This window comes from Theropithecus gelada, chromosome 14, assembly GCF_003255815.1.
Source record: "Theropithecus gelada isolate Dixy chromosome 14, Tgel_1.0, whole genome shotgun sequence".
Classification (NCBI taxonomy): domain Eukaryota; kingdom Metazoa; phylum Chordata; class Mammalia; order Primates; family Cercopithecidae; genus Theropithecus; species Theropithecus gelada.
The window spans coordinates 63,700,935-63,715,230 of NC_037682.1; the positions used below are offsets into that span (position 1 = coordinate 63,700,935).

Here is a 14,296-nt window from a genome sequence, read left to right on the forward strand (position 1 = left end):
ATGTCCAATGGTAAGAGAAGGATGTCCCAGCTCCAGGAAAGAGCATGAATTTGCCTTTCTCCTACTTTTTTGTCTTCTCCATGCCCTCCCACATTGAGAGTGGAACTTGCCACTTAGTCCATCAACTCACACGCCAGTCTCCTGCTGAAAACCCTCACAGACACATCCAGAAATAACGCTTTCCCAGCTGTCCATGTATCGCTGGTGTCCATGGTGGTGGATTATCAGAACTTATTAATGTCACTATCACTAAAGTTGGTATATAACCCCCCACTACTAAATATGACGAGCTTAAAAAAAAAAAAAAAGAACTTAGGCAACCTAGGGAGACCCTATTGCTACAAAAAACACAAAAGTTAGTCAGGTGTGGTGGCACGTATCTGTAGTCCCAGCTACTTGGGAGGCTGAGGTGGGAGGATCTCTTGAGCCCAGGAGTTTGAGGCTACAGTGAGCCATGATGAGAGGAGCCTCAGGACTCATGGATTAGAGCAGAAGTTACATCTGTGCTGACAAAAGAATGGGATTTGGCTGAGGTGCTGATGGAGGACTAGAGCTCTCTCTTCCATCTCTCCTTCTCTCTGTGTACTGGAGTTAGGCACCGTCCACCCCATTCTCACACTCGGACACTGAGAGCTTGACAGTGTCCAAGGCAGGGGCAGTGCAGGGACCAGCCATTCACAGGTATTTGTTCCTTTCTGAGTTTCACACATTTCCTGGCACTACCTCTGTGCCTCTGACCCAGTCCCTTCCCTCAGGAAGCTCACAGTTTGACATGGCAGACAGACATGGACATGTGGTATACGGAAGCATTCAGGGCTCTGTGGAAGCACAGAGGCAGGGTCACTACCCCAGCTGGGTGGGAGAGGTCACAGAAGGCTTCCTGGAGGAGTGAACAAGAGCTTTCCAGATGGACATGTGAGGCATCTGAGTAACACCAACAGGTATCACTGCAAAGTGCTTTCCTCTCCAGTCACCCCCCAAATCAACTGAAGTCTTTCTATCTCCAAGTGAGTTGCTGCCTGTCTTGAAGTACTCCCCACACCGCCGGCCCAACCCTTTATTCAGAGTCTCACTCCTAGAGCCCTGGGTAAGGTTCAGTCCCCAAATTGTCTCCTGTTTCTCCACCAGCAGGTCTGGCAGCTACCAGAGAAGGTCCCAGAGTTCCCTGCAGATGGAGTTGCCAGGAATCTTGGTTACACTGAAAGCACACATTGCCAACATCCTCAGGATGGGCAGAGGCAGCAGGTGAGGCTGTCCCGTGTCTCATGCATCAAAGGAGGCCTGGACTGTCTGGAAAGGCCCTCACTGCGAGGAACCAGAGCAGCAGCAACAGAGACGAAACTGCAGAGAGGGGGCTCTGACCCATGGCTGCAGAGAAAACAGGCAGAGAGGTTTTGGGAGAGAGAGAGAAAAAGAGGTATTTAGGAGCACAGGAGCAAAGTGGGGACACACAGATTCAAGGTGGAGAGATTGGCAGGGTGAGCTGGACAGACTGATATACAAAATTGCCACAGGCAACAGAGATAAAGATCAAGTTTAGGGAGGCGCTGGTCCAATGGTAATGTGTTATCAGAACTTACACTAGTGTCACTAAAGTTGATGTACAATGCCCCCACTGCTAAATTTGACTGCTTTAAACAATTTTAGGCAACCCGGGCAACATAGGGAGACCCCTTCTCTACAAAAAATACAAAAAGTAGCCAGGCATGGTGGCATATATCTGTAGTCCAAGCTACTTGGGAGACTGAGATGGGGGGATCACTTGAGCCCAAGAGTTTGAGGCTACAGTGAGCCGTAGTGGTGCCACTGCACTCCAACCTGGGTGACAGAGTGAAAAAAAATTTTTTTTAAATAAAGAATTTAGGAAGGTAGACAGAGACGAGGAGACCAATTAGAGTCCCAGTTTCTCTTCCAGAGGTCATTGTGTCTAACTTAACTGCTTTCTATTGCCACAAATAAGGTGCTTCAGAGTGGGATGTAACGTGGATTTAAGATCAGAGTGGGATCTACTGTGGCTGAAGTTGGCTCCTTTGCCCAAACCCTGGTAGGAGAGGTGTGGGGTGGACTAGGAGGAGAAATCCTAAACTTTTCCAGTTACTGGAATTATATCATCAAAACTCAAAGATGCCTGGGAGGCTGGAAACTTGGCTTCTGATCCTGGCTCTGCCATGAACTCACTGTCACCTTGAGCAAATAATTTGTCTCTGGGTCTCACTTGACCATATGAAATGGGTAATGCCTCCTGTTCCGCCTCCTTCCCATAGATTACTGTGCAATAAAGATGGGATGGGACGGGACGGGACGGGACGGGATGGGACGGGACGGGATGGGATGATGTCTGGGGAGGGATGGAAACCATCCTGGTGTGGTGGTTCAGAGTTTGGCTCTAGAGCCAGGCTCTCTGGACTCCACTTCTTAGTAGCTGGGTGGCACAGGGCTGCTTGCTTCTCCTCTTTGCACCTTTGATGTTTTTGTTTTGTTTTGTTTTGGGACAGAGGTTCACTCTTGTTGCCCAGGCTGGAGTGCAATGGCACAATCTTGGCTCACAGCAACCTCCGCCTCCTAGGTTCAAGAGATTCTCCTGCCTCAGCCTCCCAAGTAGCTAGGATTACAGGCATGCACCCCCACGCCCAGCTAATTTTGTATTTTTAGTAGAGACGGGGTTTCTCCATGTTGGTCAGGCTGGTCTCGAACTCCTGACCGCAGGTGATCCGCCCATCTTGGCCTCCCAAAGTGCTGGGATTACAGGCGTGAGCCACCGCGCCTGGCTTCTCTTTGCGCCTTTGTACCTTGGTACTGTCATCTGCAGAACAGAGGTGATGACAGTACCATTGGGGCGTGGTGAGAATGAATGGCATGATGTGCCTGGAGTGGATCAGAGGAAGCTGGGGGGTCCTTCCTGCCCACTTACAGAGTTCTGAAGGACAGAGGAGTTCTAAAGGCTTGGGGAGGAGCTGCTGTTTCTTCCCTGGAAATGGCCCATTCCCACCTAGAGACATGGTGACCTGGGTAGGCCTTGGCACACCAAGTGTCTGAGGGAAGAGAAGAGTCACAGCTGGAGATCATCTGGTCCAATTTGCTTATTATACACACCGAGAAACTGAGGCACAGAGAAAGAATGGGTTGGTCATAGAGAAAGAGCAGAGCCTGGACTAGAGCCCAGGCCTCCAGCACCCAAAGCTGGCCTTCAAAGGTGGGTTTGAGGGAGCCCTGAGGGCAGTAACAGAGACAGTGGGTTCTGCACTGGGAGGCAGAGAAGGACCAAAGGAGGACGTTGCGGGGAGCAGCCCTTCCATCCCTCACTTCACTGCAGCCTGAATCTCTCAGGGGCCTGATCAGTGGCCTTTTCCTGCAAAGGACAGGCAGACCCAGGCTGGAGAGCAGGTGTCTCTGCTCCCCCAACCATCTGCTCTCCCACACACTCATCTCCTGGCTAAGGCTGGCAACCCCCAAGGTGCCACTTCAGTGAGTGCACTTTTTAAATTATTATTATTAATGAGGTTGTTTCCTTATAAAAGATCCAGGTGGGCCGGGCACGGTGGCTCACGTCTGTAATCCCAGCACTTTGGGAGGCCAAGGTGGATGGATCCCTTGAGGTCAGGAGTTCGAGGCCAGCCTGGCCAACATGGTGGGCAGGGAGACAGCAGTTGGGTGCTGTGCCCCTAAGGTCCAGCTCAGGCTGTGGTCTCTACTAAAAATACAAAAAATTAGCCAGGCGTGGTGGCATGCGCCTGTAATCCCAGCTGTAATCAAGAGGCTGAGGCAGGAGAATGGCTTGAACCTGGGAAGCGGAGGTTGCAGTGAGCTGAGATCGTGCCATTGCACTCCAGCCTGGGCAACAAGAGTGAAAACTCCATCTTAAAAAAAAAAAAAAGATCCAGGTGATGGGGTCAGGGATGAACTGAGTCCCACAGGTGCCTGCAGCCCTTACCTGAATTATCCAGATGGCAAGGCCCAGACTTGCACTTCTTGTCTATAGAAAAGAAACAGTAAAGAATGAAAGGCTCAGGAGCTCTCAGGATGGAAAGGGACCTCAGAGCCCTGGTGGTCCATTCCTGACTTGTTCTAGGAGAAGTTGGTACATTTCCCCCTATTCTGCTCTTTCATGGTGGAACTTCCTTGACTAGGTTTGCCTCAACCCATGAGAAGCAGGGCCAGAAGGGAGTGGGCCATCAAAGCCAGGGTCGACTCTGGGGCACTCCTGCTCCCTGGGCCTGTAACTTTGCCTCCCTGCCACACTCACCTCTCCCTCTTCCATGCCTCGCCCCAGCCTGGTTTGTGTTCTTTGCATGCCCTCCTCACCTTATGTCAACTCATGCATGCTCCTGTTGCTGTCCAAGATAGGAAGTGAAGTCCTTAGCCCTTCAGAAATTAAGAACCTGGGCCCATTCCCGTGGTTCTTCTTCTGGCCTGTGCTGGGGACATGGACAGGAGGAGCGTCCACCACTTCCCGACCACAGCCTGAGTGTGACCTTAGGGGCACAGCACCCAGCTGCTGTCTCCCTGCGCCCACCACCCCACCCAGCACAGAATTCTTCTTCCAGCTCATAAATGCACTCTTCTCAGAAACTGAGGTTGGGGCTCCTACTCATTTCTGGCAACAGCTATTTAGGTATCAATAATCTGGCTGGAAAATAATTCCCTTCCAGCCTCTGACCAGGAGAAAAGCCCGACCAGGCCTGCTTGCCCGCCTAAATGGTCAGAGACCCCTCCCTTGGCCAGGAAACCTTTCCAGCCACCCAGCAGGCAAGTGGCCAACTATGGCTTAGATCCCTTCAAGGACAGTAAGTGCACCCCTCAAAAGGTTATGTCTCCCCTTAGATGGAAGGGGTTGGGAGCTGGTGGATATGACTGGTTGTATTTATGTATCCCTGGGACACAGGAGATAGGGGCTTGGGTTTGCCGAAGTCCCTGGTGGATGTGGAAGGCCCACCTTCTGCACAGGTGCTGACTGGCGCTTGCCCTCCTACCTTTGATGTACTCGCAGTTGTAGGTGCTGCGCTTGCCCAGGGCCTGGAGGTAGATGCGGGCGGGGCCCTGGGCCGGTCTGCTGGCATTGATCACTTGGAAGGTCTCGAAGGGGGGGATCAGCACCTCTTCCTCTCCAGGGAAGAAGGAGTAGCCCTTGATAGGGGCCCCGAGGCAGGTCCAGATGCCAAAGAAGGTGTCCTCACCAAACTGCTGGGCCGCAACATTCTTCAGGGAGGCGGAAGCAAAGCCCCCCAGCCTCACAGTGGCCCCGGGCCCTGCTGGCCGGAAGTGCAGGCCATGCACACCTCGGAACACCTGGTGGCACCGGGGTGGACGCTGGCCCCTGCCCAGGAGCTGCAGGGCCTCGGTCAGCAGGAAATGGAGTGTCTTGAAGGAGAAGTGATGGAGGTAGTGGGCCCGGGAGCGACCTGCCTCACGCACGGCTGCATTGAACTCCTTGTGCAGGGGGCTGTTGGCTGTGTAGGCCAGGAGGGCCACCCCATGCTCATCGCGGAAGCCCAGGGGTGGCGGGGGTGGACGGGTAGGGCTGAGACTCCACTCTGGCCCCCAGGCCTGGCGCTCCTGCCATTGGCTGCTTGCCAGTGTCCAGCCGTCTGCATACACCTTGTTGGCCTGGAACTCCGTGTGGTTGAGATCTGGAAGAGCAGCTGTCATAGCAGCAGCACAGCCAGCGTACTGGTCATCAAAGGAAGCCAGGGCCATGTCCAGCGGCATCTCTTGAGAGAAGAGGTCTCGTCGTGTGATGGGGTGGCTCTGGGCCTGAGAGGGCAGGAGCAGCAGGGACTGAGAGGATAGGCCCCTGAGAGAATGAGTCCCCTGCCATCCAGCTCTCCCCTCCACTGAGAAAGGCAGGAAGGGCCCCAAACACACCTGGTGGGGAAGGGGATTGGGAACCTCTGGCTGTAATTTCCCCAAGACTAGCATCTGGGGCTGTCCCCTTGGGCTGAGTGATCCCCAAGGGAAGCGTCAGGCATTCTTTCCTCTCTCCTTCCAGGGTTCAGAAGAAGCTGATGGCTCAGTTCCCTGCTGGGGTGGGAACAGTGGGGGATGCCCGTACCTGAAGTGCTTCCATGAGGCCCACAGACACAAGAAGCAGAGACATCATAGCAGGCATCTGCATGCTGGTGACCCTGGGCCAGTTGCTGTCTCTCTTTGAGTCTCAGTTTCCTCATCTGGAAAATTGCAGTGTTAATCTGTATAGTTTAATAAACATGAATCGACACTTAGTCTGTGCCATTCCTAGTGCTTGGCACTGAGAGTCACAAGACAGACATGGAGGCTGAGAAGAGAGAGGACCTTTCTTGCTGGAAGGAACATGCGTGACTTCCTGGAGGAGTGACGTGAACAGGGTCTTGCAGGATGAACAAGAGACTAAAATGTCAGCAAGTGGAGACTGGGAGATATTGTGCAGCAGGAATGGAAAAAGCAAATGTATTGGAGGTGGGAACTGAGGATGTAAAGAGGGAAAGACATGTCTTCTAGGCTGGCAGAGCTCGCAGGGTAGGAACGTTGGGAAGATGGGCCAGTCATGAAGGGACTTGACAGCCACGGTGAGAGAGCTGGGCTTCACCTCACAGGGGTTATGGGGTTGGGATGGGGGCAGATCCAGGAGTGTGCAGCTGGTGGGGCCTTAGCAGGACTCCAGGAACAGACTTAGAGCAGGGCTTGGTCCACCGGTTGCCCCCACTCCCTGCAGTCCTCTTGTGGAATGAGCCTTCCATGCTTCCAGGGAGGGACAGATATAAACCCCAGGTGCTGGGGAAAGAGGGGATCAGAAAAGCAGGAGAAGACAGAGGATAATGGTTTCCCCAAAGCAAGCAGCATGAACCACAAGCGTTCCACACCCTCCCTGTTGGGGGACAGGTGGAGTGCCTGAAGTGTCTCCAAGAAGAGGGTGTCCAGGCATTGGGTCTGGATTGAAACTGGCAGTTTCCTTTTTTTTTTCTTTTCTTTTCTTTTTTCTTTTTTTTTTTTTTTTTTCTGAGACCAAGTCTCACTCTGTTGCCCGGGCTGGAGTGCAGTGGCATGATCTTGGCTCACTGCAACCTCCACCTCCTGAGTCCAAGTGATTCTTTTGCCTCAGCCTCTGGAGTAGCTGGGACTGCAGGTGCCTGCCTCCACGCCCAGGTAATTTTGGTATTCTTAGTAGAGACAGGGTTTCACCATGCTGGCCAGGATGGTCTCGAACTCCTGACCTCAGGTGATCCGCCCACCTCGGCCTCCCAAAGTGTTGAGATCACAGGCATAAGCCACCGCGCCGACCCTATTGTCATTTTTTTAAGAACTAAAAGGAAACATGCTTACACATACACACTTTATTACCTTTTTTCCTCAGGAAAAAAATATCATGAACTTCCTTCCATGTCAGTACATACATACCTCCCTTGCTCACATAATGGCAGCTTGGTTTATCTCACGGTATAAACCATAATTAACCATTTCATACTTATGAACACTTAGATTTTTTTCCTAATTTTAAAATATTATACATAATACTACAGTGAATATTTAGGTATATAAATCCTTGTCTACTTGTGTGCATGTTTTTATAGGAAAGATTTTGAGAAGTAAAATGAGATCTAAAGAATATGAATACTTTTTATTTTGATAGAAACTACCACCCCACCAACAATGGATGAGAGTGCCCTTTATTCCACATCTTTGCCATTGCTGAATATGATCTCTTTTTAATTTCCATTTAACTGGTAGGCAAAATGGTATCTACTTTTTTTGTTTGTTTGAGGCAGGGTCTTGCTCTGTTGCCCAGGCTGGAGTACAGTGGCATGATCATAGCTCACTTCAGCCTTGACCTTCTGAGCTCAATCGATCCTCCTGCCTCAGCCTCCCGAGTAGCTGGGACTACAGGCACACAACACGATGCCTGGCTTATTTTTATATTTTTTGTAGAGATGGGTTTTGCCATGTTGCCCAGGCTGATCTCGAATTCCTGGGCTCAAGCAATCCACCCACCTTGGCCTCCCAGCATGCTGGGATTACAGGTATGAGTCAAAGCTTCCAGCCTCTGTTTTCTTTCTGTACACAAATGGTAATATAGTCAATGGGCCTTTATCTTTTGGAATCTGATAAAAGCTGAAACCTCCCTTTAGAGAATGAATATATGCGCCTTCAAACAAATGTTACATAAATATCAGGGTGGTTATGCTTCTGCCCCCAATCTCATTTAGGTTAAGCGTTGCTGCTTTATCATCTCTGGCTCTGGGGAGACCTAAGTTTGGATAGTTCAGTGACTCTAAGACACTGGGATTCTATGTGTCTATAATTAATCTTCAAATCTAAGACCTGTAATTGCCAATACACAATTTAAATGTGAAGTATGAGCTTCTCTGGGCAATGGAGTTAGCAGTAGTTTTTACCAAATTCCACATGTTCAAAATGGAGCTCATTATCTTCTCCCCCTCAAAAGCTGCTTACTCATTTATCCAACAATTTTTTTTTTTTTTTTGTCTAGCATCTGTAGCATGTCAGGTACTAAGGATAAAATTATGAACAACAGCCAAGAATGGTGGCTCCAGCCTGTAATCCCAGCACTTTGGGAGACTGAGGTGGGAGGATTACTTGAGCCCAGGAGTTTGAAACCAGCCTGGGCAACATAGTGAGACACCATCGCTACTAAAAATAAAAAAATATGTCCGGGCAACTTTGGGAGGCCGAGGCGGGTGGATCACCTGAGGTCAGGAGTTCAAGACCAGCCTGGCCAACGTGGTGAAACCCCATCTCTACAAAAATACAAAAATTAACTGGGCATAATGGCAGGTGCCCGTAATCCCAGCTACTCGGGAGGCTGAGGCAGGAGAATAGCTTGAATCCAGGAGGCGAAGGTTGCAGGGAGCCAAGATCGCGCCATTGCACTCTAGCCTGGGCGACAGAGTGAGACTCCATCTCAAAAATTAAAATACATACATACGTACATACATACATACGCCAGGCTACAGGGTGTGGTGGTGCATATCTGTAGTCCCAACAACTCGGCAGGCTGAAGGTAGGAGGATTGCTTGAGTCCAGGAGGTTAAGGCTGCAGTTGAGCTATGAAAACCCACTTCCCTGGGCGGGTGCGGTGGCTCACCCCTCTAATCCCAGCACTTTGGGAGGCCAAGGCGGGTGGATCACCTGAGGTCAGGAGTTTGAAACCAGACTGGCCAACATAGTGAAACCCCGTCTCTACTAAAAAGGCAAAAAATTATTTGGGCATGGTGTTGTGCGGAAGCTGAGGCCGGAGAATCTCTTGAACTTGGGAGGCGGAGATCGCAGTGAGCCGAGATCGCACCATTGCTCTCCAGCCTGGGCGACAAGAGTGATACTCCGTCTCAAAAAAAAAAAAAAAAGACTTGAGTTCTTGTCTGTGGTCTCTTGAAGTTCACCAAGGAGGCTAGAGCTGCTGTTACTAGTTGCTCACTTTCCTGTGTGTAGAATCCAGTCATGGGCTCAGGTGAGGCTTTTTCTCACTCTATGCAGCCCAAGAGAGGAACACATGCCCCAGGACTGGTGCCCTAAGGCCTTGACCATTGTGATTGGCTCATGGATGGACACATGACCCAAGAAGGCCAATCAGAGGCCTTCCTGCCAGTTGATCTAAGGATTCAGGGTAAAAGAGAGTGTACCTGACTGTGTGGTTTCCTCAGCCCATATTCCCGGACACCGTCTTCGAGTCCACATGCAGGTGCAGTGGATAGTTCTCACGCAGGCTGTCAGCCTCCCACTTCTAGGGCTCACATTTTTCTGTGTCTGAGGCGTTCTTCATCACCCTGGGAGCCTGTTTTTTTTGCAAGCACAGGGCAGGCCAAAAGTGTAGGGGATTTAATGTTCCCAAGGACAGCCTTCAACCTATGAGGTCTGGAAGTCAGACTTCCTGTCCCATAGAGGGTCCCCAGTGGGACTAGTTGATCACAGTGGTAATAGGCTTTTAATTGGCTGCTTTTCTCTTCTCTATCTGACTTTGCCACTCCCTGACTTGTATTTCTTGGGATCACTTTATAAAGAAGTTCACTGCACCCATGTACTTGTCTATGGGTCTGCTTTTGGGGGAAGGAAACTGAGAGTCTTTTCTTCGGAAGATTCTTCTTTAGTCTGGACCCCCAGAATGAACACATGAGAAACAGGCCTGAGCCCAGCCCAGAGCGAGGAAGACCCCAGCTGAGCCAGACCAGTGGCCTGAGCAGAGCTGCCCAACCAAGTCCAGTTTAGATAAGCCACTTGCTGTCAACCCGAAGACCATGAGCCTGGGAGTAAATGTTTGTTTGCCACTGAGATTTTGTGGCACACGGCAAAATGGTTATGCAGCAAAAGCCCACTGGGCCAGCTGTATCTCTCATTGTGTCTCTGCAACTCAGTTTCTGTCTGCATCTGCTCTACAGTAAACAAGATAGATCAGAGGCTTGGGGGGAGGAGAGGCTTGAAGGCAGACTGAGGACATGGAATCAGAGGACCTAAGAGAATGGCAGTGAGGACAGACAGAGTTAGGAGATAGAATTTACAAGACTTGATGTCTGATGGGCTATAGGGGACGTGAGAGAGGGAAAAATCAAGGATGACACCCAGGTTTCCATTCTTTAAACTAGAAACACAGAGGAGAAGTGGAGTAGACTTTAAAAAAAAAAATGAAGCCCCTCTTTTATTGCCCATCTTCTTCCACCATTCTTACATGACTGCAGAGTGTCCTGCTCCAACACAGCCCTGTGAAACTTTACTTTTTTTGTTTCAGCCTCATTGAAGTATAATTGGTATACAAAAAACTGCACATAATTAATATGTACAATTTGGTGATTTTGGAACTACGTATACACTCATGTTACCATTACCACAATCAAGGGAATAAACATGTTCGTCACCTCCAAGTTTCTGTGTATCCCTTTATTTTCATTTTATTTTTATTTTTATTTATATATATATTTATTTATTTTGAGACAGAGTCTCACTCTGTTGCCCAGGCTGGAGTGCAGTGGCACGATCTCATCTCACTTCAACCTCTGCCTCCTGAGAATCAAGCGATTCTCCCACCTCAGCTTGCCGAGTAGCTGGTACTACAGGTGCCCACAACCACGCCCAGCTGATTTTTGTATTTAGTTGAGAAGGGATTTCGCCATATTGACCAGGCCAGGCTGGTCTCGAACTCCTGACCTCAGGTGATCCATCCGCCTAGGCCTTTCAAAGTGCTGGGATTACAGGTGTGAGCCACCGCACCCAGCCTTGTGTTTTTTGTTTTGTTTTGTTTTTTGAGACAGTTTTGCTCTCGTTGCCTGGGCTGGAGTGCAATGGCGCGATCTCGGCTCACTGCAAACTTTGCCTCCCGGGTTCAAGCGATTCTCCTGTCTCAGTCTCCCAAGTAGTTGCAATTACGGGCGCGCGCCATCACGCCTGGCTAATTTTACATTTTTAGTAGAAATGGGGTTTCTCCATGTTGGTCAGGCTGGTATTGAACGCCCAACCTCAGGTGATCCACCCACCTCAGCCTCCCAAAGTGCTGGGATTACAGGCATGAGCCACCGCGCCTGGACTGTTTTTAGTTTTATTTACTTTTGTTTTGGTTTTGGCTTTCATGTAGCAAGAACATTTAATGTGAGATGTACCCTCTTCACACATGTTTAAGTTCACAATGCCTTATTGTTACTGTAGGCACAATGTTATACCAGAGGAGACTTGAAAAGCTCATTTTGCTCATTATTGTAGTCCCATTACAAAGCAGATGCTCAATAAAAATGTATTGAATTAATGATCAGGTTTGGAGGGGAAATGGTGAGTTCACTTTGGGAAATGTGAACTCCCCGAAGCAGATGTCCAAGAGGTAGCAGAATGGACAATCAACGAGACATGAGAGTCACAGGCAATTGAAATCAGGGAAGAGATGAGATCCCCAGAGCAAGGAAAAGAGAAGGCTGAAAGGCAGAGGGCGAGCTGCTTGATGGTTGAAGCCAGAGGTCAGGTGGAGCCGCACTCCTCCTTGGCTTTCTAGAGTCTCTTTGCATCTGGTCCTTGGGTTCCATGAGATACCATGGTATCCTTGTGATAAAATCCTCTTTAGGCTTAATCTAGCTCAGGGTGGCTCCTGTTAATTTGCCATGGCAAGTCTCACATGATAAACCATCCCCATTATTCACCCAGTCATCCGTGATGGTCCCCTGGGTGTCCATTCAGTCACTCATTCGTCAAACATTCACATAGTTGCCAACTAACGCTGGGTGAGATAGGGGTCCATCCTAGATTCTCCTTCCCTTCAACATCCGCACTCCCTGCCCCGGCTCAGGCTTGCCCGTGCCTCCTCACTGATCTCCCCCTCCACAGTCAGCCCCACTAACCTGCCTGCCCAGGGAGGGCGATGTTTCTAAACTGGTCATGTTCCTTATGTGCTTAAAAGCCCTCTGTGCCAAAACTGACTGGAAGAAATATCTCAAAGTATAGAGGAAAAATGCAGAGACGAAAATTATGAGGGAAGAGATAAGAACACATCTCGAAAAAAAAAAGCAAACAAACAGACAAACAAACAAAACATCCCTCCATACCCTCAAAACAGAGGCCAACATCCTTATCCTGGCCCTCTACGCCCTCTGCAGCTCGCACCTGCCACTCCTGCTTGGCTTCTGTAGTGCAGAACAAAGTCACAGGTGGGACTCCATGGTTACCCTCCCTGTGGTTCTGCACACATTGTCCCCTCTCCTTGGGACACCCTTCTCCTGGCTACCCACTCTTCAAGGCTTAACCCAGGGGGGTCACCTCCTCCGGGAAGCCCTCTGACTCCTCTGGGCTCCCATATCACCCTGTGCTGTCCTCTGTCACTGTCCTTATCACACTGTGCTGCCCTTATATGTGCCTGGCTCCTCTCCTGGCCGGTGAATTCCTTGAGGGCAGGGAGCATGTATGCCAAGACCAGGCACTGGGTAGGCCTCAGCATGTTTGCTGAGAGTCTGAGGAACTTTCTCAGCTCAGCTAACAGCGGAGACCACTGCAGAGCAGGTGGGTGGCTGGCCTTGGTGACCAGTGTCAGGGGAGATGTAGTGGGAGCCGGAGGGATGGGGTGGGCATGGGCCCAATTGCTGGGGATGCTGAGTAACTCCTTTTCTAGCCCAAGGGAGTTGCCGTTCTGTCCTCCCTCTCATCCCGCTTGGGGCCATTCTTTCATCAGTTCCTCATCCAGGCCCTTGCTGAACATACCCTCCTGGGAATGTGAACCCAGATCTCCCCACAGGAATCTCAAACTTCCCATGGACCCCAACCTTCCTAAGTATCCCAAACTTCATCAAAGTTTCCTGGAAACTTGTTCTCATGACTCCTAAAATTCCACCATTCATCTCCCAAACTTCACCTCAACACCACTTTTCCTGCTCAACACCCCGGAGGAGAGTGGTGCGCTCCTTACCTAGGCCTTGTCCTGCGTGGGGAAGCTGCTGCTGGTCTCCACCATGGCCACCAGGAGAGGGGAGGACAAGTTTCTTTTTGATATTGTCAATCCCCACCCCTTGCACCTCCCCCACACAGCTGCTCAGAAACACGACACTCCCCCATCTATTTCTGGATGTCTCCTCAGGGCTCAGGAACACCAGCCTCTGCTCAGTCTGACCTGCCCAGTGTTCGTCCTACAAAAAAAAGAATCCCTGAAGCCAGATAGGAGGTGGACTGAAGCACTAGGGATCCAGGTTGGGACAACTGCCTCCTCACTGGCTATGGTCCTGTACTCTGGTCAGTCAAGGAGGAGGAAGAGAGGAGGAAGCTTCAGCACCTCAGCTTCAGAGAGCATCTCCTTAGATTTTGTACCTTTCACGTGAACACTGAGACTTAGCAAGGTGCCAGGAGAGATTCAAACTAAGGAGGCTGGATTCTGGGTCCCAGTTCCAGCTCTGACTCGCCAGGTGATCTTGGAGGACTTCTTTCTGCTACACTTAGGATCCCTGCCAATGACTAGATTTTTGTTGTTATTGTTGTTTTGTTTTTTGTTTTTTATTTTTTGAGATGGAGTCTTGCTCTGTCGCCAGGCTGGAGTGCAGTGGTGCAATCTCGGCTCACTGCAACCTCTGCCTTCCGGGTTCAAGCGATTCTCCTGCCTCAGCCTCCCGAGTAGCTGGCACTACAAGCGCCCGCCACCATGCCAGGCTAATTTTTGTATTTTTAATAGAGATGGGGTTTCACCATGTTGGCCAGGATGGTCTCAATCTCTTGACCTCGGGATCTGCCCGCCTCAGCCTCCCAAAGTGCTGGGATTACAGGTGTGAGCCACCGTGCCTGGCCCCCAGTGACTAGATTTGAGTCCATCTCTTGGGGCCTTATTTTGGGTTCCAGGTCCTGGGATGGGAGAAGC

General features: G+C 50.4%; 1 protein-coding gene across 1 annotated transcript; it reads right to left on the bottom strand.

Moving 5' to 3' along the window:
• Positions 1-1,043: 1,043 nt before the first annotated feature.
• ART1 (ADP-ribosyltransferase 1) lies at positions 1,044-13,409 on the bottom strand. Its single transcript, XM_025357971.1, has 5 exons — positions 13,361-13,409; positions 6,050-6,164; positions 4,971-5,751; positions 3,932-3,973; positions 1,044-1,368 (listed from the first exon to the last, which is right to left on the bottom strand). Exons 2-5 carry the CDS (start codon positions 6,110-6,112, stop codon positions 1,271-1,273), a joined length of 984 nt encoding a protein of 327 aa, XP_025213756.1. The 5' UTR covers positions 6,113-6,164; positions 13,361-13,409; the 3' UTR covers positions 1,044-1,270.
• Positions 13,410-14,296: the final 887 nt, after the last annotated feature.

Bases quoted from the DNA above. Each gene is read 5' to 3' on its own strand.
- ART1 (XM_025357971.1), bottom strand. From the start codon at position 6,112: ATGCAGATGCCTGCTATGATGTCTCTGCTTCTTGTGTCTGTGGGCCTC. The intron at 3,974-4,970 runs GTAGGAGGGCAA...TCTTTTCTATAG, and splicing joins CAACTGCGAGTACATCAAAG to ACAAGAAGTGCAAGTCTGGG. The intron at 1,369-3,931 runs GTAAGGGCTGCA...TTTTCTCTGCAG, and splicing joins TTGCCATCTGGATAATTCAG to CCATGGGTCAGAGCCCCCTC.